Source organism: Clavelina lepadiformis, chromosome 5 (assembly GCF_947623445.1).
Source record: "Clavelina lepadiformis chromosome 5, kaClaLepa1.1, whole genome shotgun sequence".
Taxonomy (NCBI): Eukaryota; Metazoa; Chordata; class Ascidiacea; order Aplousobranchia; family Clavelinidae; genus Clavelina; species Clavelina lepadiformis.
Genome location: NC_135244.1, coordinates 2,699,880 through 2,726,999, shown reverse-complemented (window position 1 = coordinate 2,726,999; position 27,120 = coordinate 2,699,880). Strand labels below are relative to the sequence as shown.

The following is a 27,120-nucleotide window of genomic DNA, read 5'->3' as shown; positions in this document are numbered from 1 at the left end:
CCACAATATCATGTCTTAAAAGTTACGATATTTTATGGAACTTAAGCATATTACTTCGTGGTACCGTAACATTTGGATAGGTGAACTGTTTAGGCCTGTAAGGTATCAATAGCCTCGCCATAGAGTAATAGGTCTTACGCCATTTAAAAACTGGGCTCTTTAATATACTAAAATCATAGCTTTAAAACAAACCTTTTAAAATATAGCCTAACTTATACCGGTAAGTTTCAAAGTATAACGGTAAGTATAGGCTTTACCCTGTACAGGCTGACAGTGCATGAGCCGACAGTGCATGACAGAAGACAAACTAAAGGTTTGCGTCTATTTCACCGGCTGCCGGTTAACAAATCGGAAAAAGCTTCTTTGGTAAACAACTAGTCGATTACGCTAATGGTTTTTTCAGGCCTAGTGCACTACAGACGTGCAGAACCACAAGATGCATTTGTATACTAGGCCTAGACCCCAGCTACTAAAAGTTGTGACGTCAATTGGATGTGCACTAGACCCATATTTTCTTAGTGCGGTAAACGACAGCTGATAAATTAGATAACACTATTTTACCGGTTGCCATTTATCGAAGATAAGAATAAGAATGCGGCAACCGGCAATTACGCTAGTCAGTGAATTGAAATGTATGGCAATTTTCAACCTAAAGTGACGTAATAATTTTTCCAAAGTGTAAGTTAACCTAAAACTAATGGGTGTAGTATACAAGTGTCTAAATTAATATAAAACTCATTCCTTATGACCCCAACTCCCACCTCTCTTAAATAATATAAAATTCAAAAATAGATTTGGATAGTCAAACATTAACAAGATTTGAACCCAAGCCCTCCAGCATATGAACCCCATTGTTAACCACTACAACATCACATTGCTTTCTTCCCCTCATCCAAAACGAGAGTCGTAAACCCATTTGTGAAAAGCTACCGGTCAACATATTGTGATTCAGAAACTTTAATAAACGGACGCCAATAAAATACTTACTTCACAAGCTAGGTGCCGATTTCATAGGGATAACTACGTTTATGCCAAATGAAAAACAATTAAGATTTTTTGGGAATATGATTAAATAATAGACCCTTTCCAAGTTATCGCTGTTTTTTCCGAGTTTTTTAGTCTTTGCATGCACGATTTCTTGTTAAAAAATGCCATATGGCGGGCCTGGCCAAGCCGCGGCTCGCGAGCTGCATGCGGCTCTTTGCCCGGTATTATGCGGCTCTTTCAATCATATTGAACCTCCGAAATAGAACACATTTTACCCATTTTAGGCAGATAAATAATACAAATAAGTAATCTCTACTGGCTAATGTTCAATTGATATTTGCTAAATAATGACTGAATACATCAGATTTCGACCCAGAATAAAGATGATGAAGCTGTAACAATATCTGATGCAGTATTATGACGTAATAAGGAATATCGTCATAAATCATAATGTTTATGATGTGGCTCTTTGTGGTTAATACAGTGAGAAGTGAGGCTCTTAGTCTCTGACTGGTTGGCCACCCCTGCCATATGGTATGCTATACAGTTGGGTCTATTTAGTATATGCCGATAAATGAAATGCCTGAACTTAACGCAATGCCAAAGTAGTGAACTGCCTATATCATAAAATATGAGGCATAACAGAAATTCTGTACCAGTTATTTGGAGCACATAAATCAACTTTCTGTGCTGAACAAATTTTCTGCATCCTAGATTGGAAAGTTTGCTGTTTTTGGGTAAGAAATCCCCCATGCAACAAGATAACACAATAGCCATTATATGCGCTATTAATTTTAATCCCCCATGCTCAGAGCAGATTTTAAAATCTGGGCTGCATCAAACAAACTTTCCAGTAGAACTGGGTATCGAAGTACCTGCTGTGCCAAAAAATCTTAATTATTTTAATTATCTCCCACTTGGTTGGATCTAAAACATCCGATCAACCTATTTTCCCTTATACAAAATTAATAAAAATCTTTGCAACTATTCTCTTGTCTTTATGGTTGTTCATTTAAGGGAAAACTTGGTTGTTTTGTTGTTGGTTTCTTTTTTATTCAAAACAAAGGATCTGACACATTTTTACTACCCTGTACTGTAACAACCGCTCAATACATGTTAGTGTTATATTATAATAAGGTTTTCTTGGACCATAGTGGAAAGTGTGACAGCTGCACGCGTATGATTTACTAGCTTGCATGCCAAACTTTTCATCTTCACATAGATTTATAATAAAGAAAAAAAGAAAATTTGGTTGTTTAAACCCCAATTTATAATAACTAAACAAAGAATTCAGGCTTCAGTGCATGCAATCGTGCCAAAATTTGCTTCTTTGCACGCATGGTGTCTTGTCAAAAACTGCTATTCTTTCCAGTCGAGCTCTGGGGAAGGCAAAATCTGCTCTAATAAGTGATTTCTTTATGATGTGTACAATGAGAACTGTTTTTACTATGAAAAAGTGTGTGTTAAAGGGAAGTCACAAATGTTTCAGTATTGCATTTTTTCTGATTTACTGAATATTCCCGCTCTTATTTAGTGTTTAGGAAAAAAGTTTTGGTCGCTATTGAATATTGCTTTTGGTTGTGTGGCCCTGATCAAGCTTCGAAAGTAGGGGCCATTCTTCAATGTTAACGAAAAAGCAGTTCCTTTCTCAAATAAGTTGTAAAATGCTTCACACTGTTCAAATGTTTTAACAACCAAATTAAGAGTCACACATGTCGCCACGCTGCTCTAATTAGCAGCACATTTTTAGAAAGAAAGTCAACATTTGTTCCGTTTCAGGCAAAACAGCCAGAAAATTCTTGCAATACCATACTTGTGCTTACTGATGAGCTTTTCACACCTTTGATCTTGATCTGTCCTGCTGTGACAGACGACCAATACAAGTGTGACTAATACCACACTGCAAAATTTTACATGAAGAGCTAAGATAAGATGCCACATGTCAGCATTCTACAGTGCATAATAGCAGCAAATAAATTTGATATACACCTATTAGTCTAAAATTTTGTTAATATTTTTTTGCAGCTAGTGATTTTTGAAACATCGATTTAGACCGAGTGAGCAGTCCTTATTACTGGTTGAATTGGACCAATGAGGGACTAATACTAAAGTTAAAACGTTAATAAGCTTAATTTAAAAAGAAAAAAACAACAGCTTGCTGTCTGTGAGTTTTGTATTTCTGCAATGTAGGTTAATAGGAGGATAAAATAGCGTAGAAATTTCAACAGTAACTTTTCTGAAATTTGTTTCATTTGCATCAGATTTTAATTTGGGATTTTTATAAAGTTACATTGAAAACCGCAAGAATTTCTTGGGCAGTATGTTTCATTCATAGTTACGGGAATTTAATTTTAGATTTAATGTCAGAATTTGGCATTTACAAGTTTTGAGATTTAGCTTGGAGACGATTCAAAAAAACTTTGTCCCAATTTTGCTTGAAATCCTTTGTCAAATGTGGTAATCTTTTCAATTTTAAAGAGCGTCTTGCAGGGGCAAAGCTGCAAAATTTTAATTTTTCTGCCATATATTGTATCTTGACCCACCAGCTAACTAACACATCGGTATATAACTAGCATTAACTTTCATAGATTTACTCAGGTTGAGCTAACTGAATATAATTGACTGACTAAAACTGGCTTTTGGATATGTTGCCGCGTGGCAGCAATGAATCTTGACTCGTTGTCCTTAACCGTGTCTCAGATAAGCTACCTTGTGGCTAACTTGTCAAAGAAAAACTACAACAAAAGCACATCGGAACTAACAACTGTAAGTTTTGCACTTGTCTTATGAAATGCATTTTTCACATTTTCTGATCAAAATTTAGTGTGTTGTTTATGATGTAAACTAGTTTCGAGGTGTTAAGATGTGTAAATTGTGGGTGTTAAGTACAGGTTCTGTTTGATAACACCCATTGTTTAATGAGTCTTGGTTAGAATGACAGTCTTGCATGTATATGTTGACATATTTTTTGCTAGTAGGCTACTGTGCTTCTAAATAAGTATAAGATCTGAATTGCTTCTTGTGCAAGATTGATTGAAAACTTTTAAACTGGTTTTAGTTTAATCTGATGTCAGTTTGTCACTTATCAAACTTGTTTTCAGTTGGTCGAGAGGCACGGGACAGAGGCTGAACGGCACCTGTTTCGTTGTCTTTTCTCGTGGATTGATTTTGGGGGTGATGTTAAGTCAACAGGAAAAGATTATCATCAGGTATCAATGTGACTATTAGAGTAGTAATTTCCACAACAATGTGGTTTTATGATGTTAGCAAGTTTGTGCCAAACATTGTGCTAATTTTCTTTCTTCTTTAGACTCAACTTCTCACGCAAGAGTTTGTTTCATTGACATCTCGTCCAAGTCTTATTACAACGATCTGTAATTCAATTGAAAATCCACTCTCACACCAGAAAACCTTAGCAGCGTCTAGCTCGTTAATTCCCAACATCAGCCGTGTTCTTCACTTCTCAAAAGTGCAAGAAATCGCATTCGGCATCTGCCTTCAACATTCCGCAAACGCTGACTTAGCAAAGCAAGGTAGATATTTTTTATGAGCTTGCAATGTATTTAGACTTTTTTGAAAATTTTATGCCAAGGCTGTCAATGTAGTTACTTTTTGGCAGGTTCTCAGTTTGTAGAAAGAAAGCTTCCGGAACTAGTCAGGTTCCTCACTGAAAGTGGTAACAGCAAAAGATCCGGAGAGGTAAGCTGTACTGGTATATATAACTTTCACTCTTTACAGTGAATTTATGTTCATCTGTTTAGCATAGACGTTTGAATTTTTTATGAGATTACTTTCAACATGCATCTTATAACTTAGTATAGTTGTACAAAATGTGAAACATACGGTTTGGTGACACTTAATCACGCGACAATTAATCACGCGACGCTTAATCACCGACACATAATCACTAGGACATTTAATCACGCGACATTTAATCACGCGACACATAATCACTAGGACATTTAATCTCGCGACACATAATCACTAGGACATTTAATCACGCGACATTTAATCACACATTTACAATTTACAGCAATGTTATGCATGGGAAATGTAAGCAACTGCACGAAGATAGACTAAAATCTCGCTTGACAGATAACGGTCAACTGTGTTTTGCACGCGCAGTTTCAGTGCCTTGTACCGTATTGGAATAGAAGGTTGAGTACCAGCAATTCCTTGCAGAAACGTTGCACGTTGCATTTGAATGTCTTTTTCAATTCCCCGTATGAAAGTCCACATTGTCGGGTGGTGGCATTGAAAAAGCACTTGGAGACCAAAATGCCAACCTTCGACTGCATTTGTGGTTCTTGCAATGCAACCTGCCCCGGCTTCGTAATGATTCCAACTTTCGATTGGAAAGATGGCTGAGCCGTAATGTTCACCACGTCCCGGACGTCGTCTGCCTCTGATATATGTGTGTTCGAAATACGAAAGCAGCTCAGGCATCTTCTCGTGATCGGGCATGCTATCAGCTAAGATCAGAAATGACTCGACTACGTCAGAGGAAGGGACCATGGCTAAGGCTGGTAAACACCGAACAGCTGTTCTTAATTCGTCATCAGACTCGTAGTCACACTTCATGCCAATTTCATTCACTTTGCGCAGGACGCTTTGCGTTAGGTGAAAATAACAACTCCTAACATTTGCTGTAGGAAATGCTGTGCGGAAAGCACTTACTGCGGCAGTCTCAAAATCGAGCAAAACGCATTTGGCAGTCGCATCCAAGTGATTATGTGTCGCGTGATTAAATGTCGCGTGATTACGTATCGAAGTCGCGTGATTAAATGTCCTAGTGATTATGTGTCGCGTGATTAAATGTCCTAGTGATTATGTGTCGCGTGATTAAATGTCCTAGTGATTATGTGTCGGTGATTAAATGTCGCGTGATTATGTGTCGCGTGATTAAGTGTCGGTACACCAAACATACCATGTCGTATTCCTAAACTTAATTTCTCAAGCACTTATTTGATAACGATTGCATGTTTGTGTTTCATGTGAAAGGAATTAAGTACTGGTAACAAAATGAAAATTTGTATGTAGCATTGTAATGTTAGTATAACAGGGTATACATAGGGGGTATATAATAGCCATCCTGGAGAGTTTTGGCCATACTTTTATTTCAGAAATTGGATGTTATCAATAATAATTTTAATATTTGAAGATAATTAAACCTTGATTTTAGGTTACATTTGGGAATACTAGTAGTACCAGTATTACCTATTAAATAATCCACAAATCCCCAATTTTTCTTGGTTTCTTTCATTATATGGTCAATAACAATGCAACAGGGCTTCACCGATCAACAAAAGATTTTCTTAAATAGATGTAACGATTGGCTTATATTTTCTACCAGCAGCAGGATATTGGCCTACAAGACAGTCCTGTTGAAATACAGCATCTCCTGCTATTGCACTTACCACAGGGTGGCCTTACACTTGAACAAAAGCAAAGCTTTTTCACTGTTTTGCGCAAAGGTGAATCTTTCATCAATTGTTTATTGAAATATTATGGAAACCTTTATTGTGTGATTGTTGATGGTATGATATAAACTGTATCGCCTGTATCCACATACATTATTTTTCGTTTAATTTTTTTTCACCAATTCATGCTATAAATAAAGTGAGGTTCTCATGCTAATATTTAATATGAGACACGTTGTTTTGCTCACGCCGATGGCATTTATGGTTTTATGGTGACAAGAGCCCAGCAAGTGTCACTTTATGGCAAAACGATGAATCATTTATTACCGAATTCGTTTTTATTTTCGATTCAACAGAATACCCTTCCGATCGCTGCCCTCTCATCCTGCTGCCATATCTATATCAATCACAGGAAGATATTCACATGGAGAGATTGCTCGTTGAATCAACCCCATCGCCAATAATGTCCTCTTCATCGAATTCCGGAAACCAAAAATCATCAGCAATGAACAGCGTGTCGTTGGCCAATATATTACAAGAAATGGGCCATGCATCATGTGCCAGGTTCTTACCCTTCTTTACTATTTTTTTTTTACAGTAGAACTGTGTTTCTGAAACATAGTATTGACCCGAATGTGAGTCATCTGGCTTGTTCTGTCGCGTCTTGAGTTTATTTTGCTCAAGTAGCTAAACAGTAATGGTATCATTTGTGGGTCGCAGATATTGTGTCAAACTGTTTTGCAAATAGTTTTGTGTCGTGAAAAAGTTTGATTAAGAAACACAGCTCCAGAATAAGAACGGGTTATATGTCACACATATGTCTTAGTCTAGTACTCTAATCCATGTACAAAACATATTGGTGTTTATTCTAGAGATGTGTATTTATTCTATACATATGTTAAATATTTATACGTTATCGATTTTGATTGAAAATAAAATCTTTGTAAATGATTTAAAAAACAGTCCAAGCAAGGTTCTAACTGCTATTCTTTTACTTAGCTTGGATGAATGCCGTAAAACTCTTTCCATTCTTCGGAATAACTTGTCAGCTGGTTCAGTTGCGCGAGTAATTGCTATGATGGTTCGTACGGCCAATGAAAGTCTTGACAACGTTACACTCCTACCAGTGAGTCTGTGTTCAGAAACTTCTCTATGTATATATTAAGTTTTAGCAGGTTCATGTCAATTATGATGCTAAGGTTCAGACTGATCATGACCAGTGCTTTACATCAAGTCAAGTGTGTTGATTAATTCTAACATACTCAAAATGTAAAAAGTGTTTTCCAGTGACGTTCATTTTAGAAAACAATTCTCTTTGTGTCTAGGCGCTTTCTGGAGGTGGTGTGTGGTCTGATAACAAAGACAAGTCGGAAGACCAAGTTATATCGTGGAATGTCGATAACTTTATACAAGTCGCTAAGGAAATGGTAAAAATGATGTTTTTTGATGCTAAATTTGTATTCTTTTCTCGTTGTGGGTACAATAGGCAATTAGGCATCATACATATAAGATCAACATAATAACCAAGTTAAAATATTTGTTTTTGCCCCATCCTTACATTCCTTACATTCCTTACCAGAATCAATCCTTGAACACACGCGACGTTTTCCTGGAACTAGACCATCCTGGCTTTGTCATAATGGATGTCACCGGCTTTCGTTTGGTTGTACGGGCACTACAGCTTTTACTAAACCAGCACGAAAGTTTTCCCATTGAAGTTTTGTATAAAAAGTGGACAAATACACGGGGACAGGTGACAATATTATTTAATGCCTATGCTTGCCTGTTTTACAAAGGAACTTTTCATTTCTGTTTTTCCTGTCTGTAATTATTACTTTGCTATTCCACAGTTATCGTGGATACAGCAATCATTGATGAATTCCAACGTATTCTGCATCGCCGATTATCCGACAAGGACAGTCAATGTTGACATTCTTAAACAACCGTTGGACGAAGAGAACTCGGATATTCTGACATGGTCAGCATGATCTGTGGTTAATGTTTTTCAGAGTCGCCCAATTGTTAGTGTTCAATTGCTACCCCCAACTAAGCATTGAAAGTGTTGAGTTCTGTTTTGAAGGAAATCCTTAGACCTTGTTGAATGTCTCATCCATCTGTCAGACCTAGGTGTTCATTATGATGATGTCAGACGACTTTTTGAATGGCCGTTCAATAACTGCCCGGATCTACTCATGCTTTCTCTAGCACAGGCAAGCGAGTGATAGAATATGCGATGCAAAATATTTAATTTTAATTCTCGAACAGAGGTTCTACCACGCATTGAAAGTGGATGTAGTTATTACTTGAAACAATTACAATTCAAACATTTTTGTTTACTCTGGCTCTGTTGTTATTGTTTCGCCTTGCTCAACCTTCCCAGTATTTTGCTCCTAAGAATATTTTAAGTCTGAGAATATTTTCTTAGTTCATTAAGTTGTAACTGAATAATGTTGTAAGTTTTTGCCTGATTTCTTCACAGTCGGGAACGTCGTGGCAAGCTCTTCGCCGTGACTTAGTTTTAAGCTTGCTCCCTGTTTTTCTCGGAAGCCATCCCAACTCTGCCATGGTACTCAGCTTCCTCTGGAATGGGCAGGTAACTGACGAAATCAAAATAGCTCGTATCTTTAAAATGTCAACGGTTATTTTTGTCCTGCTCTGGAGTCTGTGATCTTATCATTTTAAGCTTTTATGACAATTATGTTAAATACTAGTGGACATAAAAGAAGTAAAAGATTTAGTAATTACAAAGCTACGTTGAAGGAGAGTGAAAGTGAATATATCGCCTTTTAAACTTTTAAAGACATCTACCTGTGGAGTTGATTTTCCCATAACTTGAGTTTCTTGTGTGCCAACTGAATAAATATTGTGCTTGTATTATTAACCAGTCAAACAAATATTATCCCGACGTTGTCGCCAAATTTAGAGCCAGTCGAACATAATGCGTCAACTCATGATGCTGAGCATGGCGGAATGGTACATGAGAAGTGACCAGTACGATCAACAAAAACTTTCAAGGGTCCTTGACATCGCTCAAGATCTCAAGGTGACTTGTTTGTGAACTTTCTAGCTCTTAAAACGTCCTGTATCTGGTTTGATTACAGCCTTGTAATAACATAGCAACCTCACAGCGTAAACATTCTCTTCGCAGGCCTTGCCCATGCTTTTGAACAGCACCCCTTTCAGTTTTGTTATTGACCTTGCTGTGCTTGCTTCGAGGCGAGAATATCTGAAGCTGGATAAATGGCTTTCGGATAAAATCCGAGAGCACCGGGAAGAGTTCATTCAAGCGTGTGTCAACTTTCTCAAGCGACGTTGCCCAAGTGTTCTAGGTAGTTAAATAAATGCACACGTAACATTTTGAATATTAAAGAAATCTCAGAAGTCATATCTGTCCTTCTCACAATCTACAGGAGGTCTCCATTCAAAGGATGATGCGCTTGCGTCTTCCTACCTCTCTCCGGAGACACTGACTACAATGCTCTCCTGCTTACAATCATACACGAGGTAAAATTGACATAGCGGGTGGAATTTCTCATGAATCTGTTAATGTTTTTTTGTGGTATTGTGTTAGATGTCACTATTATCATTGTATGAAAAAACATGTAAAACACGAATAGGCATTTTTTGGTGAAAGTATTCGTAGTATTCAAATGTAGTAATTTTGCTCTTGCATTCCTGGAATTGAGTTGAAAAATCTTTCCTCTACAGTGGCAGTGGCATGTCCCAAGAACTGTCTGATACCATCGTAACAATGGTCGCCAACTGCAGTAATCTGATCAACAAATCTCGCCAAGCCTTGCCTGGGGTGATGGCCAAACCCAGGCCGACCCCACCAGCCCCACAGCCTCCTCAGCCTAACATACCCACCCCTCCTTCCCTGCCACAGACCAACCCAAAAGTTGAAAATCTGCTCACGAAATCGGTAATTTGCGTTGTTGTTTTGTTATTGTCAATGTGGGTGGAAGTGAAATATATTCCCATAGTTCTATTCAAGAAGCTCGGCAAAAGCAGGACGCTTGTGCTATGAAGACACAAGCTGCCTGTGAAATTGTTGCGAAATTTTGATTTTAAGTTGTCAAAATTATTTCTGCTAATTTCAATATTTAGATTTTGTTTTTTAATCCGAGATTTTTGCCGATTGTCAAAATTGTTCAGATGGATCCTGTAACGGGTGTATCCGGTTATGCTGGCAACAAGGCACCAATGCAACCACAGTCAGCTCTACCAGGCTTTGGTACAACAAGTGATTTCCCAAATCCAGCCGCGGGAAGTGTGCGCATACAACCTGCAATTGGTTCAAATAACCCCAGTAACATGTCAAGCCCAGGAGGGGCTGGAATTTTACCCCCAAATTCCGGCATGTCTGACGGCATAGGAATGGGTTCTGGAATCAGTTCAAACAACCCCGGTGGTATGGGTCCGGTTGGAGCTCCTGGAAGTTCTGGAGGCCAGTTTGTCGGAGGAGCCAGCGGGTTTTCAGCGAGCATTGCTCAAGGACTTGGCTCTCAGCTTGGTGGGGGCAACTCGAGCGGTCTCGGATTATCTGGAGCCCCAACTTCAAGCTCTGCGGGTTTTGGGCCATCACAGTTTGGATTTGGAGGTTCTCAGTTAATGCAAGGTGGTTTATGTTAAACTAATGAATAATCTAATAATTTAATCTAATAATAATGTAATAACATTAACGGAATATGTTTAATGATCAGCAAATTTCCATGTAAATCATATTTATCAGATTTGAATTCTTCAATATTGCATCTCACTGTGTAATAAGATGCCGTTGCTTTATTTATTCGATTTTCTTGAATCTTTTGTGATGTGCTGTCGTGATGTATTACATGGAAAAGTTTTCTAAATGCTCAGACAGAAATATATCCAGAAAAGAATACATTTTCAAAACAAAATTTATCAAGGTTTTCCGAATCAACTTCTCGGAAACCTCGGCAACGTAGGAGGGACCACTTCAGTGTCGGACTCTTTTGCACAAAACAAATTTGACTCGTTTTCAAATCAAAAGCCGGAACTCTTTCGGAGCAAGATGGATATTTTCTCGCAACAAAAACCATCCCTCGGAAACACAGGTACGACTTGTACCAAGGTTTTTAGTATTTACCAGCAGGCCGCAGTTGCAGTATTAATCGCTTGTTGTATTTGAGAGTATTTAGTCGTATTGGCTTAACTGTGATTTTTCACTGATTTACTATTTCTATGGAATTTTATGATTCATTTTTTCAAGTGCTGTTTGTTAAATATCGATAATAAATTAATCAGTCACCCACCCTCAATGAGTTGTTATATTTAAAATCCCTCATCATTTTTTTATTGTTTATTCTCGGTAAGTTGAATTGATCGAGTCTATAAAAATGTTTTTTGTTTGAGCAGGTGGGATGGGTGTTGGTTTGGGCAGCACACTGGGGACCGGAATGGGATCTGGACTTGATATGTTTGGTAAGAAATCGTCGATGGGTTCACTGGGACCTGCAGCACAGCAAGCGTTTCAACAAGCCGCAGCAAAAGCCCCCAAACCAAGTAATGAATTTGAAAATTAAAATTTATCTCCAATCCACACATACCAATGATTTAGCAAAATCAGGCAAAAATGGCCGATATCTGAACGATACCTTGTAGACTTATCCAAGGCCATAAATACAATGTTCAGAAGTAGAATGTCAAAATATTACATCTATTTTAGTGTCTGATCTCTCCCAAGTGTGGCCGGAGATGAACCAGCAGTTTAGCAAGGACATTGAAGATGAGGCGAACGGCTACTTCCAACGGATTTACAACCAACCTCCTCATCCAACTCTGTCCGTCGATGAGGTGAGTGAGCAAGAAGAAAGATTAGCGGTGGACATTTTTTCGAAATCGTTTGATCGTCGAGCTGCATCCTCATTTGTGTTTCTTGATTCCCAGATCCTCGATCTTCTTCAGAAGTTTAAAGATTCAAATAACAAACAGGAAAGGGAGGTTTTCAACTGCATGATGCGGAATCTCTTTGAAGAATACAGATTTTTCCCTCAAGTAAACTTTTTATTGTGTTGTGTGTGTGTGTGTGATGTGCCATTTGTAGATGACGTGTGTTTAAATGATGCCGTACTGTCTTCTGAAACGGTTCTTCATGTGTTTAGTACCCAGACAAAGAGCTTCATATTACGGCCTGTTTGTTTGGAGGAATTATTGAAAAAAATCTTGTCACATACTTAGGTAGGCCCTGTTACCTTACTAATTATTTCGAGATAATGTTCCGCTAAAGGTTGAAAACTCCACAATATTAACACTCAAATTCTTACGTAAGCTCTCGGAATTGCACTTCGCTACGTACTTGAGGCTTTACGCAAGCCGCACAACACCAAGATGTATTACTTTGGGATTGCTGCTCTCGATCGCTTCAAGTTGAAGCTGAAGGACTACCCTCAATATTGCATCCACATTGCCTCAATCTCGCACTTCAAAAGCTTTCCCGGCCACCTAGTGGAGGCAAGTTTAATTTTGCTATTTGTTTTTGGAAATATGATGATTGACAAACTAGTTGCATCTGATATTGGCAAATTACAGAGTAGTAATCTCTAATGCAGCCAATGAGAAGTTTTCTTTGTAAATACTGCATAGAAATATGGTTCAAGACGTTAAGCATATTACTGAGTTGATAAGTGTCTTATACATTGTTACTGTGCTAAGTTGTATGGCATTAATAGCGTTACTTTTGCTTTGCAAGGCGCACTTCTATGTATATACGTAAGGGACGTCCCCTCTTATCTGTAACAACCCATACATTGCTAGTCATAACAACACTTAAATAACTTTGACCAGTTTGTGGAGAGTGGTCGCCAATCAGAGGAACCACTCAATAAAACATCGGCCAGTGTGACCACTCCTGGCAGCCTCGCGTTTGCCGCTCAACAACATCAACTAGGGTTACGACCCCTGGCTCTCACAGGTGGGGAAGGGGGCTCCCCCCATTCAGGGACCCCCACACCCAGCGCTGTGAACCCCGTACCCATGCGCGCAGCATCGGCGGGGGCAAAGATATCTCTCACGGGTGCTATTGGGAAGGAAATGCAGGTGAGAAAGTTGAAGGAAGATTATTTTTATTTCTCATCATGTTTATTGTGTAGTTGATGGATGTAGATCGAGTAGTTGCATAAATATTTTGTGACTGTAAGTGCTTTAATAATTAATTAATGTTTATCTTTATGCTATAGTATCTAAATAGATGTTTAATTTGTGATCACTAATTGGAAGAACATAAAACGTTTTAAGTATATATATTTCTTGGTAATAAGACCCTTCAATTCCTTTTGCGGCATCGTAAACAAGTCACATTCCTTTCAAAATTTTTTTTACTAGGCCAGTTGCGTTTTAAGATTATGTTTTTTGTGTTTTTGCCATACCTCAGTATTAGCATTACCTGTTAGTAGTACTCTGTGACAGCAGTTAGCGATCACGTTGTATGGAATAGATTAATGAGTTTCATCAGACATTGTCGACTCTTACAAAATATAATCTCTTTCATGCTGTGAGTAGCTTACAACATAGATCACTTTTAACTCTTGAAATTCACAACAGCAACCATCGATTGCGAAGGCAACTAACATTGATACACTGCTTGGAGCAAAAATCCCTGAGGAGAAGATTCCAGAACCGCCAGAAGGTGTCCAGGACAAAATTGCTTTCATTTTCAACAACCTCTCAGTGTCCAACATGACACCGAAGGTCTGTTTTTGCAATCTCTTTCAAACTGTTTTGTTTGAGTGAGTTTTGAACAAATTGCCCAGTTTGTTTCTCCATCTGTTGCACTTGTCGTAAAAGCTTTACCTTGGAAGCAAACTTTGCATTAAAATGATGAATATATTTTAAAACATAGCTCACATATTCGACAACATTTTTCTCTTAGTTTGGATTTCTCGGTCTAAAACGGCAACTAATTGCAAGCAAAGTCAGAGAAAATTTAATTTGAAAAAAGTAAAATTATCGCATATCCCATACTACAACCCAATCGCCAGACCCGGCTGATTTTTCCACGTTTTTAAACCTTCGATATGATCACAGTCGGACGAGATGAGAGATGCTATCAAGGATGAGCACACACCTTGGTTATCTCAGTATCTTGTCATGAAGAGGGTGAGCATCGAACCCAACTTCCATCTTCTCTACTCCAACTTCCTCGACTGTTTGAAGATCTCTCGTCTTAACGAGCTGGTTCAGGAGGAGGTCTATCGTAATATCACTGTGAGTTAATAACTGGTTGGTAACTAGATTGACGAGCAAGTATTACTGTCGGTTAATAACTAGGTAATAAATTATCATGCAAGTAAGTAGCCAAATGCTAGCTAGTTAATATGTATGTTTGTTAATAATTAGTTGGTAACTAGTTGATACATTTGTCATAGAAATTATCAATAACTGTGAAAAACTAATAGTTTGCGTAACTCACTAGTCTTGCTCGTAAACTTGTAATGTAATATAACCTACAAATTAATAATTATTAATTAATTAACTAACTTATATATAGTTACTTAACTTTCTTTAACGTAAAAACGAGATCTTTGCCATTGAAAATGGAATGGACTTGCATATGTCTACTTTACAAACGTGCTCATGTATATTAAATGGGTTGTTTTGACTTGAACAATCTTGTTTCAAAATCCGTTGCAAGATTGCTAATGTGTCATAAAAATCTGTTTTCTATGCAAGTATACATAGTTTAGGAGTTGCTTTATATCTTTCAGGTGTTGTTGCAATCAGACAAAACTGTAGCCAACTTCTCCGATAGGTCATTATTGAAAAATCTTGGACATTTTCTGGGGATTATATCCCTTGCGAAAAACAAGCCCATTCTCCACGATGTGAGTTTGAACCTGCACGAGAGTGAAATATTTATGAGATTTCTATATATATCGTGCTATCATTTTCATGGGAGCTGTATTTTTACTGCAAGGTACATTCTGTTCATGGTATTCTTAGTCAACAACAACTTTTCTTCATAGGACATTGCCCTGAAGCCTCTATTATACGAGGCATACAGCAAAGGTGCTCAAGAATTGCTCTACGTCGTCCCATTTGTTGCAAAAGTTTTAGAATCAGTGGGAAAAAGTAAAGTTTTTAAACTGCCAAACCCCTGGACAGAAGCCATTATGAGCGTGCTTGTAGAGCTGCACATGGAGCCTGATTTAAAGGTGCTGGAATGGTTTTCGGTTATCATTTTTATGTCTATGTCTAGTAGTGACAGTTTCCTTTTTTAAAACAACTTATAAATTAAATTTATTTGTATGTAGAGTTTTTTTTTGCAACAACGCTTCCATAAATAGTGATTTATAACTACTGGTTTCGATATTTTTTTAGTTGAATTTGAAATTCGAAGTAGAGGTTTTATGCAAAAATCTTCAAATCGACATCAGTGACATCAAACCCGCCCATTATTTGAAAGATCCTGAAGTGAAGTATACACTGGATACACAGGTATGCCTGACAAGCTGCTGCAAGTTTTGATTTGCTACTTGTATTGTACTTTCACTGGTAGTATTTGTAATAATCTCTGTAATGTAATAGCAGCTGTTACAATTCCGTGATTATGTTAATTTGGCATGCGTCCTTAAATCGAAAATTTTAAGTCATCTTATTTAAATTCGGAATTTTTTTCATCAGCAACTTTCAACTTCATCGTCCTCAAAAGATAACGGAGCGTCTAGCAAACCCAGCACTCCATCTGAACAACCCCAGGCTGTGCCAAGGTATTCTGTTTTTTATGTCATAAAGGCGTTTAAAACCAGTCTTATTAAGTGAAGTGAATTGTTAAAGCTTAGTGCAAAAAAAGATGACAGAAGAAATAGGCATTTTGGTTGTTTTATTAGCAGTGGCATTTAAGATCACAAAATATCCTAACTTTTAGATCAACTGCCCCCATGATAATGGGGGGAATTCCAGGGCCCCCACTCAGTAGCGGGTTCCCACCACCAGGCCCTCCTCTGCAGCAACAACAGGCCCCAATGCCGATGCCGGCGCTGACACCCCGATTCTCGTTCCACGACATAAACGTTTATTCCATCGCCACTTTGCAATCTCATCTCATCATTAAGATGGAGGTTGTTTGTTTTCTCCATATCAAGCTGAGACTTGTCTATATTTTTTCCTGTTGCCGTCAACACTTTCTAAGTTGTTTAAAATCCATTGTTGTTTTTTAAACGTCAACAATAACAATTGTTTATCAAGTATGCAACTTTCTTAATTTTTTTTCAATCTTAGCTTCCACTGCTTCAAAACCAACCCCAGTTGAAAGATTTTGTAAAACCAGCTGTGGAACGAAGTGTGCGAGATGTACTGCAACCTGCTGTTGAGCGGGCAATCAAAATCGCACTTACAACCAGCGAGCAAATCGTTCGGAAGGACTTTGCACTCGACCCAGAGGAATTTCGTATGCGAACTGCTGCCCAACACATGGTAAAGAATTGCTTTTTGTGTTCAGATTAGTTGGTAAGACACGTTAAACTTTCAGAAAGACGATGTGTTTAAAAGACAAAAATATCAATGATTTATCCTTCTGTTGGACTTGACTTAGCCGAATTTAACTTATGGGCTAATACTATAAACTTGCGGGTTCCATTAATGATTATTATTATGTTCAGGTTCGAAACCTGACCGCTGGCATGGCTCTGATAACTTGTCGCGAGCAGCTTCTTCAAGGCATCAGCAATCATTTGAAACAAAACTTCATACAAGCCCTGACCAGGGTAAGACAGATGGTTTGGTCAAAATCAACATTTCACATTTTATAACCCATAGTGACCATAGATCGGGTTGTCTAAACTTTTGAGTCTCACAAGTTACATTCAAAATGGCCAGGTCAAAATGTTGACCAATAAAAAAGTTCTTTATTGCTAAATGTAGTCCATTTCATTCTTTTACCACTTTACTCATAAAATATTCAATGGTTTTAACTCGTGGAATGTTTAAGGCACAGTGGGACAGCCTCTTGTGTGCATAAAACGAAAAACTGATAGTGGGGAAAAATCCTACGGTAACACTTTTTTATTGGCGTTCGATGGCCTCAATGTGCCACCGCAATCGACATATGGGTACTCTTGCCGTAGATTGTTGTATTGTCACGTTAACCAAATTTGCATTCTTCTAAAATTCTTCTTCGTCATTTCCTCCCTCCAGCAACATCCCCAATCTCTAGGTCCCCAGCAGAAGGAGATGGTGGACCAGGCCGCATCAGTGATTGCCGCCGACAACGTTGAGCTTGCTTGCTGCTTCATACAGAAGACAGCTGTCGAGAGAGCCATCATGGATATGGACAAGAAGATGGCAACGGTACGACATAATTTGATCATGACGTATGCCTACACTTTTTTGACCATTTCTGTTACATTTATAATTGTATTTTGCAATCACTTTTTTGTGGATTCAACGGGTCATTTTATTTAGTCGAAGAAAAAATGTTTTGTTGCTTCTTCAAGGATGAACCCACAAACAAATTGGCCCTGCAGTATTGGCTGGTACCGATTAATCGGTTGCCGATTGTCCAATGCTTGATTACATCTTGGAAATAACTCATTCTATTATCATGGCGTATCTGTTGAAACCGTTTAAATTACACCCAGCCTACCAATTAATCGAAAACTCTATATTACCGATTGTCTGCTAATTTATCGGTACTACCCCATTGATCGCTTTTATAACCTCAGGAGCTGCAGTATTTATACAATTTAAATTGTTTCTGTTCCAAATGTTAATTCCAAACCTTTCGGTACAGGAGTACGAGTTACGTAAGCACGCGAGGCAGGAAGGAAGGAGATATTGTGACCCGGGCGTGCTCACCTACCAAGCAGAGCGGATGCCGGAACAAATCAGACTTAAGGTTTGAGTTCGATATTTCACACTTGTGTAAAAATGTTTTTGTGTCTTGTGTTACAAAGTCTGGTTTCGCAGTTAGTAGCCATTTTTCAGGGTTAGACAGAACTTTCTGTTTTTGAAGACTTTCTTAATTAACGTCTGTTGTTGCATTATTTTTAGCCTCTCTATGTTGCCAGAAGCACGTAACATCTGTTTATAAAATAAAAAAAAATCCCTAACGAATAAGAAAAATGATGTATAATGTAATAAAAGACAGGAATTAGTACTCCCAAATTCAAAATAAGTTGTCGTCATGTCAATTTAAACACCAGGTTGGAGGCGTAACTCAGCTACAGACCACCGTATACGAAGAGTTTGCTCATTGCATTCCTGGATTCCTGCCAAGTAATGACTCGTCTCAACCTTCAGGATTTCTTTCTAAACCGATGCAGGTCTCTGATTTTTTTCCACACCTTTCACTGCAGCGACGTAGGGTTTTATGCTGTAGCCTATAGCTGTGGTTGTTGCATTCAATGGTATAAAAACTGGAGATAACTTAATCCATTTGTATGTTTTGTTGCTGATTGTATGATAGCATTCGTGTTGATCGGGTTTGTTTTGAGTTAATTTCATAGTGTGGTTAAAAAGAATCAGAATGAGCTCAAAGTTAAATGCAACAACCAATAAAATTAGTAGGACTATAGGAGTCATTGGCTAAATATTTTTTCATTTGCAGTCGTGGGCAGTAGATGAAATGACACAAGTGTACGAACGTTGCATCGCCGAACTTGAACAGCGAATACAGGTTTGATCAAAATACAAGAAAAAAGCACTCCGTATTTCTACTATACCTTCATGAAATGTTTTTAAATGTGTTTTTTGATGACCAAAACGGTCTCCTAAATTTCTCCAGCAGTCTTCAAAGTTTATGCTCCAACGACAGCAAAAATTTAACAGCTAGTCTTTAAAAGTCGCGGCCTCTTAATTTTTTTGCCGCTGAAAAAAAGTAACAGTATTAAACGGAATACCCAGCATCATAGCATTTACTCATTTGTTTTCATTTTCAGATGATGGGTCTTAAACAGAACACTCCCTTGTTCTCACAACTGCAGAGTTTACACGAGTCACTTGTCCTTGCTAGAAACTCCCGGGAGGTTGTGACAGCCCTAGCCCTGTTGCAAAAAGCTGTTGAGGGCTTGCTCGATTCTCCTGGTCAAGGCTCTGTTGAGCAAGACGTGAGCATTTTTGCATATATTTGACAGTGAAGAATGTTGGTTTATGCTTTTACGCTCTTGTGTATGTTTTTTGTTTCACGTGTTCGTGCAGTTGCCCATGTTATTTTTTGATGATTTATGACGTTAACCCGTAATTCTTGTTGCAAACGTCAGTATTGTAGCAATCCTTTCAATCCTTCAGCATTGTAGCATATTCACAACCGACCCTTATTCCAGGCCTTGGTGAGATACCGAGAATGCCACTTGCTCATACTCAAAGCACTGCAGGACCAGCAGGTTTATGGACCACAATGGACCAACAAACACGTCACTCAGTGCCTGATCAACCACAGAGACGAGTACAAGTACAATGTTGAGGCGGTTGAGTTGTTGATTCGTTCCCATCTGGTCAACATGCAACAATACGACCAACATCTTGCACAGGTAATTAAGATCTATTGCAACTTGTCGTTCAACTTACGAATAAAATTTGAAGGGAAAAATACAACCAGTAACAAAAAAATGCATTTTCAATCATATCAGTAGCATTATTGATTGCTGAGTAAATATTAACTTGTAAAAATACTCAGTAAGAAATTGCCATGAAAGTAACTTCAAATAAATTGAGTTCTATTTTTCCACCCAGGCAATGGAGAATGGATTGAACTACATGGCACTCGTATTTGCCATGCAGCTGGTGAAGCTGTTTCTTGTCGAAGAAAACAAAGGATCGCCAGTTTCAGAATCTGACTTCTACAACACAATCGAGATTCTGGGCAAGATTAACACCATGTCAAGAGGAGCCAGCCCCGATGGGTGAGACACGAATATTTAGTGTGAGAGTGACATCATGAAATAAGTATTTTTATACGTATTTCAGTCAAGGTATTTCATAGCCTCATTGGTTCAGTCAGTTGAGTCATGTTGAAATGTGGTATTATAGCATTTCATAAAAAGGGATTAGCCGTTAAAGAAAAATACTATTTACTTCTGCTAAATATTAGTAATAAAAATATTATTTTCAGAAGAAAATTAATTGTTTGTCCCCCTTTCAACTCTGCTAAATATCAGTTGCTTTCAAACGAAAGTGGTGTGAATGGAATGCTTCCTTACGAATAAATTACTTAAGGCGATTAACTCGAGTTATGTGATTTCTATGTTTCATCAGGCTTCCGCAGTTAATAGAAGTGATCAAATCAAATTTTGACTCAATGCTGGACAAAGCACCTGGAGGCCCTACACAGATGATGCATTCCGGAATATCACAGGTTCGTAGAACGCTGGAACAGTTTAACTTCGTTAATATTTATTTATACCCAAATGAGTCTGCCTGTTTTGCCTGTTAATAAGCTGGTTAAATATAGTTTTACGTGGTTGAATAATATGACAGCTGGTAGTCGAGGTACAAAATTTCATCTGCTTAATTATTTCTCAGGCCCGTGAATACGACGATCCTGCGGGGCTGCACGAAAAGACGGAATACCTGCTCCGTGAGTGGGTGAACATCTACCACAGCCCCGCCTCTGGGAGGGATTCCACTCGAGGGTTTTCGAGCTTTGTGCAACAGGTATGGAGGAGACAATGAAACTGTCTCCAACCTTATCTCTGATAGCAGAGTGTGGCTGGTTGCATTATGTTTTATGATAATAATAATTTTTTGAAACTGTTGAAGTTACGTCCGAATTAATTTGTAAATGATGGAAACTTTACATTATTTTCTTGCTTTAGCTCTAAACGTGATTAAAAGTATGCAGCTTATATATTAGTTGATAGCATCGACAAATCAATGAGATAACTAAAGAATTTTTTGTGTGATATATATCCATTATCCATGCTTGGCAGTATATAGCATATGTATAAAAAAAGAGAAATTGCGAAACTGTAAAATGAAACTCTATCAATTTGGTTTTAATGCATTAGCATTTCCCAGTCCCTATTATCTGCATAAAACTCTTAATTTACCACTAGATGCACCAGCAAGGCATCCTGCGTACTGATGATTTAATCACAAGATTTTTCCGTCTTTGTACCGAGATGTGCGTTGATCTCACCTACCGACTGCTACAGGTGCTTGGTTTAAACTTGTAAGATATTTTATCGTCTGTGCTTGAAACGTATAATTGAACTATTTATAAAAGGAAGGGGAAGCTGCTTCAGTTTTGTTTGAGACAAATGCAAAAATTCCGCATAGGTTATTTCAAAACTATAAAAACTTTTAATGGTAATTTGCTTTTTACAAAATATTCTACGTGTGATATCAAATATTATGAAAATCAGATAAATAAATATTAACAAAAATAACAATGAAATAAGTTTTGCAAAAAATAGGAGTCTAATGTCAGTCCATCTCTTCTCAATCCGACTCTGGTTCGGGCGAAATGTTTCCACACGTTGGATGCCTTCGTTCGTCTCATAACTCTGCTAGTGAAGCATTCCGGAGACGCTGTTAATTCTGTGACCAAGATCAATCTTCTTAATAAGGTATTGCTTCTAATGTCTCTTATCATGCTGGGTCGTTACGTTGTCGTGTTTGTTTGTATGCTGAAAAGAACTTTGTGTGGTGATTCACCATGATACACATTTAATTGGAATATAGCATACACAGTACACACATTACGGTATACGTAGTCTTTAATTCCCATATATAACAGTTACATTTTCAAGTAATAGTTGTTTGTTAAGCACTTCTAGCTGTATATTATATAATAATCAAATGTTGCTATTATTGGTATTATTTTTATTAGAAACTACAAGTAAAAGCCATTTTCAGCTGTTATTGTATACATTGGGACCTTCTGTTTGTATTCATGTTTCCAATGGACATTTTTCACGATCACTACTAATCATCATCAAAACCAAATATTCATGCAGGTTCTTGGAATCGTAGTTGGAGTTCTTCTTCACGATCATGAAACACGGCAGATGGAATATCATCAGATGCCGTACCACCGCATCTTCATCATGCTCTTTTATGAGCTCAACGCTCCTGAACACGTCCTGGAGTCGATCAACTTCCAAACTCTCACTGCGTTTACGTAAGCTGGCGAATATTTTATGTTATTTTAACTTGGTTCATACGTTTCTTGCAGCTGCTTGGACGTTGAAGCCTATTTCACTTTTAAATTTATTACCAGCAATGGAATATGATTAACGGTTTTGAACTAGAGTATAGCACCTCTGAGTTATCGTAACATATCACTGGCCAGTGTTTACGACAGTTTAAACACAAACCACTGTGAATCTCCTATATGGCAAGACGATATCACCCAGCGGTATATTTCACGGTAATTTAATTTCAATCCAGCAACACTTACCACATCCTGCGACCTAACAAGGCTCCCGGGTTTGCGTTTGCCTGGCTCGAACTCATATCATATCGCGCCTTCATATCTCGGATGCTGCTGCACACACCTCAGCAGAAGGGATGGCCCATGTACGCCCAACTACTGATCGATCTTTTCAAGTTTCTCGCTCCTTTCTTGAGGAACGTTGAGATGACGAAATCAATCCAGATACTTTACAAGGTAAGTCATGGCTTGATTTGTGGCAGTGTCTAACATGCTTCTTAAAACGGGAACCTGTCCGTTCACTGCGCACAGTCGTAGCTTTCCACTTACATAATTTACATTTTCTGTGTATTGGAGTTACAAAAACCTGAGCGATAACTAAAACGTTGTACAGTATCTGAATATATGTGCAATGTGTAATGCTCTATTCTCACACATTTCAGCGTCCTAAAATTTGTAGCAACTGTCTTTGTGCGGAGTAGTGCACATGCTTAAAGCAATGTAATTTTCATGTTTATTGCAAATCAAACCGAACGGTGTCACGCAGGGCACACTTCGTCTACTACTGGTTTTACTTCACGACTTCCCGGAATTCTTGTGCGACTACCATTACGGATTTTGTGACGTCATTCCAGCCAACTGCATTCAACTGCGCAATTTGATACTAAGCGCTTTCCCGCGCAATATGCGGTTGCCTGACCCATTCACGCCAAACTTGAAGGTAAAAGCGTTACTCCTGTTGTACTTCCACTGATGGGGTATAGCTGTGACCTTTCCTCTGATCCAGTCTAACCTTTTTTCTTTTCAAAGGTCGACATGCTTCAAGAGATCAACGTGGCGCCACGTATTTTAACCAACTTCGTGGCAGTGATGCCAGGCGCCTTCCAGAAAGACCTGGATAGTTACTTGAAGACCAGAGCACCGGTCACATTCGTCTCAGATCTGAGGTCAAACTTGCAGGTAACTTGCGGTAATTTCTTGGTGAGAAACCTTGTGGAAACAAGGTAGTTCTGAGCAATTGCGGTAGCTTTGAATGTTTTATGTTTGATAAAACTTTGATTGATTTATTCGGGGCTAAATTTCTCACCGAATTCGAAACAGAACTTTCAATAAAGCGTCGTTTTTCAGCTCGGCAATGAACCGGGCCTCAAGTACAACATTCCACTCATCAATTCCCTGGTCATGTACGTCGGCACGCAGGCGATCGCTTACATTCACGGGAAAGGGGGTTCCCCTTCCATGGCCACCATCACGCATGCGTCCCACATGGACATCTTCCAAAATCTTGCCGTCGACCTTGATACCGAGGGTGAGTTAGTGATAATCATTAGCGATAACCATTGGTAAGGTGGGGCCAAGTGTTTTGGTGATATTTCATTGAATTTGAGTGAGCTGCCATGCTGAGTGAGGGCGGTGGGTAACTTGCTTTTCATCTTGTGTAGTTGCTCGGAATTTCGTAACAATTCCCACTCGCTATTTAAAACTAGCTGCGACTTGGCCCAGCACCAGGCCCGTAGCCAGCATGGGGCCAGGCGGGGCTCAACCGCTCCAGCCCATTACATTAAGCAACAGTGACGGAAATTTGCGCTTTATTTTGAAGTTAGTTTCATGATCAACCTGAAATCATTTAACTGATGTGTGGTAGCCTGCAGAAGACGGCGTTTCCCCATATAGGCCATTGGATTTGTTATCCGTTTACTAGAGCACAGTACCCGTACTTTTGTTATTGGCCGTCTATTTTTATTTAGCACCAGTTATATGACGTGAATACGTCATAATACGAATATGATCAATATTTGCCATTGCTAATAACTTCCCAAAAATTTTGCTTGTAAAAGAGGATTTTCCAAGTTCAGTATATGTCTGCTCCTCCCGGATTTTGTTGAGCCCCGCCTGGACAAGCAGGCTGGTTAGCGGCCTGCATGGAACGATATTTAAAGTTCTTGGTTTTAAATTTATATTCATCTTTTTGTGTCGTCATCAGGTCGCTATCTGTTCTTGAACGCGATAGCCAATCAGCTTCGTTATCCGAACAGCCACACCCACTACTTCAGCTGTACCTTGCTCTACCTTTTCGCTGAAGCGAATCAAGAATCAATCCAAGAACAAATAACGAGGTAGGTGAACTTGAACTCTGTAATTGGGGCAAAATATGGTTTTAGAGCAGATGTCTCCTGGAAATTGAACCTTTGTTGATTTTACTTCCGTGCGCAATTGGAAAACACTTTACTGTATTTTGATAAAAAATAATAATCACTTAACCAGCCTCGCAAGATTATAATTGCAACTTAACCCGTCCGAAAGGGTCACCACGTAACAAATTATGCCCAAGCGTGAAATTTCGTGGTCACCTTTTTAAATGTATGTTTTAGTTTGTTTTGCGTTCTGCAACTTGCGTTGGTCGTTCTGCGCTCAATCGGTGATTGATTGCCGAAAGTTGCATAATTAAAATGCAGTAAATCATAGGCATATTAAAGAATTAGAACTTTGACAACTAATAGAATCTCTCAAATCTCAATGCTCGGTTGTTAATTGTTACAAGTCCTCAGACGTATTTTTAACGTCTTCTTTGCAGGGTTCTACTTGAGCGTTTGATCGTCAATCGACCACACCCGTGGGGACTCCTCATCACCTTCATCGAACTCATCAAGAATCCCAGTTTCAAGTTCTGGAGCCACGAGTTTGTTCACTGCGCGCCCGAAATCTCCAAGTAATTTATCTTATTTTTTCTGTCACTTTTCTTTAAGTAGTTATCAAAATTTTTGACGTTTTTTTTCGACAACATTTTTTTCACTTTCCAGGCGAATACTTGACTTCACTGTCAACTTGATATCTATGTGTTTTCATTAGTAGAACGTTAAACTGTAGTTAAAGTTGTTGCAGTAGCAACCGATTTTGTTTCAGTAACTAGTTGTCAAGTATAAATAAATGCTGTATAAAACAAACCAGGTCCGTAATTGATTCATTGTAACAGTAAAATGCTCTATTTTCTTTCTTAGACTTTTCGAATCTGTTGCTCGGAGCTGCATGGGCAAGCAATTCAACCAGCAAGCAGCGGGTGAAGCGTCAACTTCCACCGCTTCCCCTGCCACTGTGGTTCAGTCGTCATAACCGCCATTGTTGCGTCATAAGCTCAGTCCTCAGTCAATGAATTTGACAAACTGACCGTGCTGTGGATTTTCGGTGTTGCCCGCTCGGACGTAACCTGTTGTAAATAAAAGCCTGATCGAGTATTGCTGGTAGTCGATTTGTTTCGCAATTACAGGCGTGTATAGATGTGGCTGTTCCTTTGAAGTTAAATGATTCGGTTGAACCGATTTTAGCCCAGATGTTTTCCGGTTACAGAAAGCGAATTGTATGAAGTACACCGCTTCTGTATACTACATACACAGTAGCGTACATGTCTGTCATATTCCAGACTAATACCGTCAGTAACACGTAACAATTGAACCCCCATTTTGGTCTGTGTACCCCGGTTTGCAAAAGTAAAATAACATGTCTAATTTAACGTACTCCGACTTCACTGGAAAGTATTTGGCGTTGTAAATGTCGTAAGGAGAACTACATGTATCTGTAGCACATAGGTAAAATCGTGTTACTTATTGAAGTTTGTAGCAACTACCATTTATATGATTATGTGTTTTTAGATCTCAAATCTTTATATGCATAAGCCGTTTCATGTGGTGAGCATAAATACTGGTGAAATAGTTCAATCAATAATTAATTGCCGTTTGATATATATAGGGCACATGTCTGTGGTTCTCAGCCTTCCATGGATCGTGGCCGCCCTTACAGAGAACCTCAAAATCCTCAAAATTGTTGATTACAAAACACTTTTTACTTCACTACTGCGTGTGCAGTAACCTTTCCGCCACTAATTGGGCACAGAAAGCACAAAAACGTGAGGAACTTGAGTCCCGCTTTGTCTCGTCTTCCCCTACCACAACAATATAACGCACAAGTGAGGCATCTGCTCGTGGCCGCCGAAGAACGCCACCTCGGCCCATCCAGGGTGACCATTGCTGCCGTTTGAGAAACCCTGGCATAGGCTATAGCTGTCTCAAAAAGATGATCTTGTAAACTGAATTTGCTTGGTTTTTCATACTGTTGTCATGCATCAACGTTGACCGGTTCAATAGCAAATGATTTTTATTTTAATATAAGTTGAGTTTTCCATAAATTTATAAATTCTACAAAAAAGCAATAGTTACGACTTGTCGTAGCACGAAAATAATACATAGATTGATTGAAAGGAGAATAAAATTGCAGAGTATAAAAAACTGCTTGGTTTGAGAGCTATAATTCAAAACTTTGAGAAAAACGCACGGAAAACAATAAGGTATGAAAGAGAAAGTAACCACTGAAGCACGATGGAAAATTACG

The 27,120-nt window shown here is 38.6% G+C and overlaps 1 protein-coding gene across 2 annotated transcripts; it reads left to right on the top strand.

The window, feature by feature from the left end:
• The first annotated feature begins 3,567 nt into the window (after positions 1-3,567).
• Positions 3,568-25,970, top strand: LOC143461123 (CCR4-NOT transcription complex subunit 1-like). 2 transcript variants are annotated; one of them, XM_076958913.1, is made up of 52 exons: positions 3,568-3,753; positions 4,089-4,196; positions 4,298-4,520; positions 4,607-4,686; positions 6,344-6,461; positions 6,764-6,971; positions 7,407-7,533; positions 7,733-7,834; positions 7,987-8,160; positions 8,258-8,385; positions 8,488-8,617; positions 8,887-9,000; positions 9,331-9,450; positions 9,556-9,736; positions 9,818-9,911; positions 10,116-10,329; positions 10,563-11,025; positions 11,318-11,485; positions 11,787-11,933; positions 12,097-12,224; positions 12,318-12,425; positions 12,533-12,608; positions 12,700-12,881; positions 13,215-13,466; positions 13,971-14,117; positions 14,454-14,633; positions 15,134-15,250; positions 15,392-15,580; positions 15,747-15,863; positions 16,050-16,135; positions 16,294-16,486; positions 16,647-16,841; positions 17,027-17,131; positions 17,562-17,714; positions 18,157-18,261; positions 18,569-18,688; positions 18,973-19,041; positions 19,304-19,471; positions 19,688-19,894; positions 20,097-20,266; positions 20,619-20,718; positions 20,886-21,017; positions 21,419-21,517; positions 21,779-21,931; positions 22,322-22,485; positions 22,755-22,974; positions 23,285-23,458; positions 23,548-23,697; positions 23,866-24,046; positions 24,722-24,854; positions 25,313-25,447; positions 25,737-25,970. In XM_076958913.1, exons 1-52 carry the CDS (start codon positions 3,652-3,654, stop codon positions 25,846-25,848), a joined length of 7,821 nt encoding a protein of 2,606 aa, XP_076815028.1. In that variant the 5' UTR covers positions 3,568-3,651; the 3' UTR covers positions 25,849-25,970. The 2 variants fall into 2 exon arrangements, with proteins under 2 accessions (XP_076815028.1, XP_076815027.1); XM_076958912.1 differs by having other exon boundaries at positions 6,341-6,461.
• Positions 25,971-27,120: the final 1,150 nt, after the last annotated feature.

Coding starts and splice junctions, on each gene's coding strand:
- LOC143461123 (XM_076958912.1), top strand. CDS start 3,652: ATGAATCTTGACTCGTTGTCCTTAACCGTGTCTCAGATAAGCTACCTT. Junction 4,521..4,606: donor CGCTGACTTAGCAAAGCAAG/GTAGATATTTTT, acceptor ACTTTTTGGCAG/GTTCTCAGTTTGTAGAAAGA. Junction 20,719..20,885: donor TGCATTCCGGAATATCACAG/GTTCGTAGAACG, acceptor ATTATTTCTCAG/GCCCGTGAATACGACGATCC.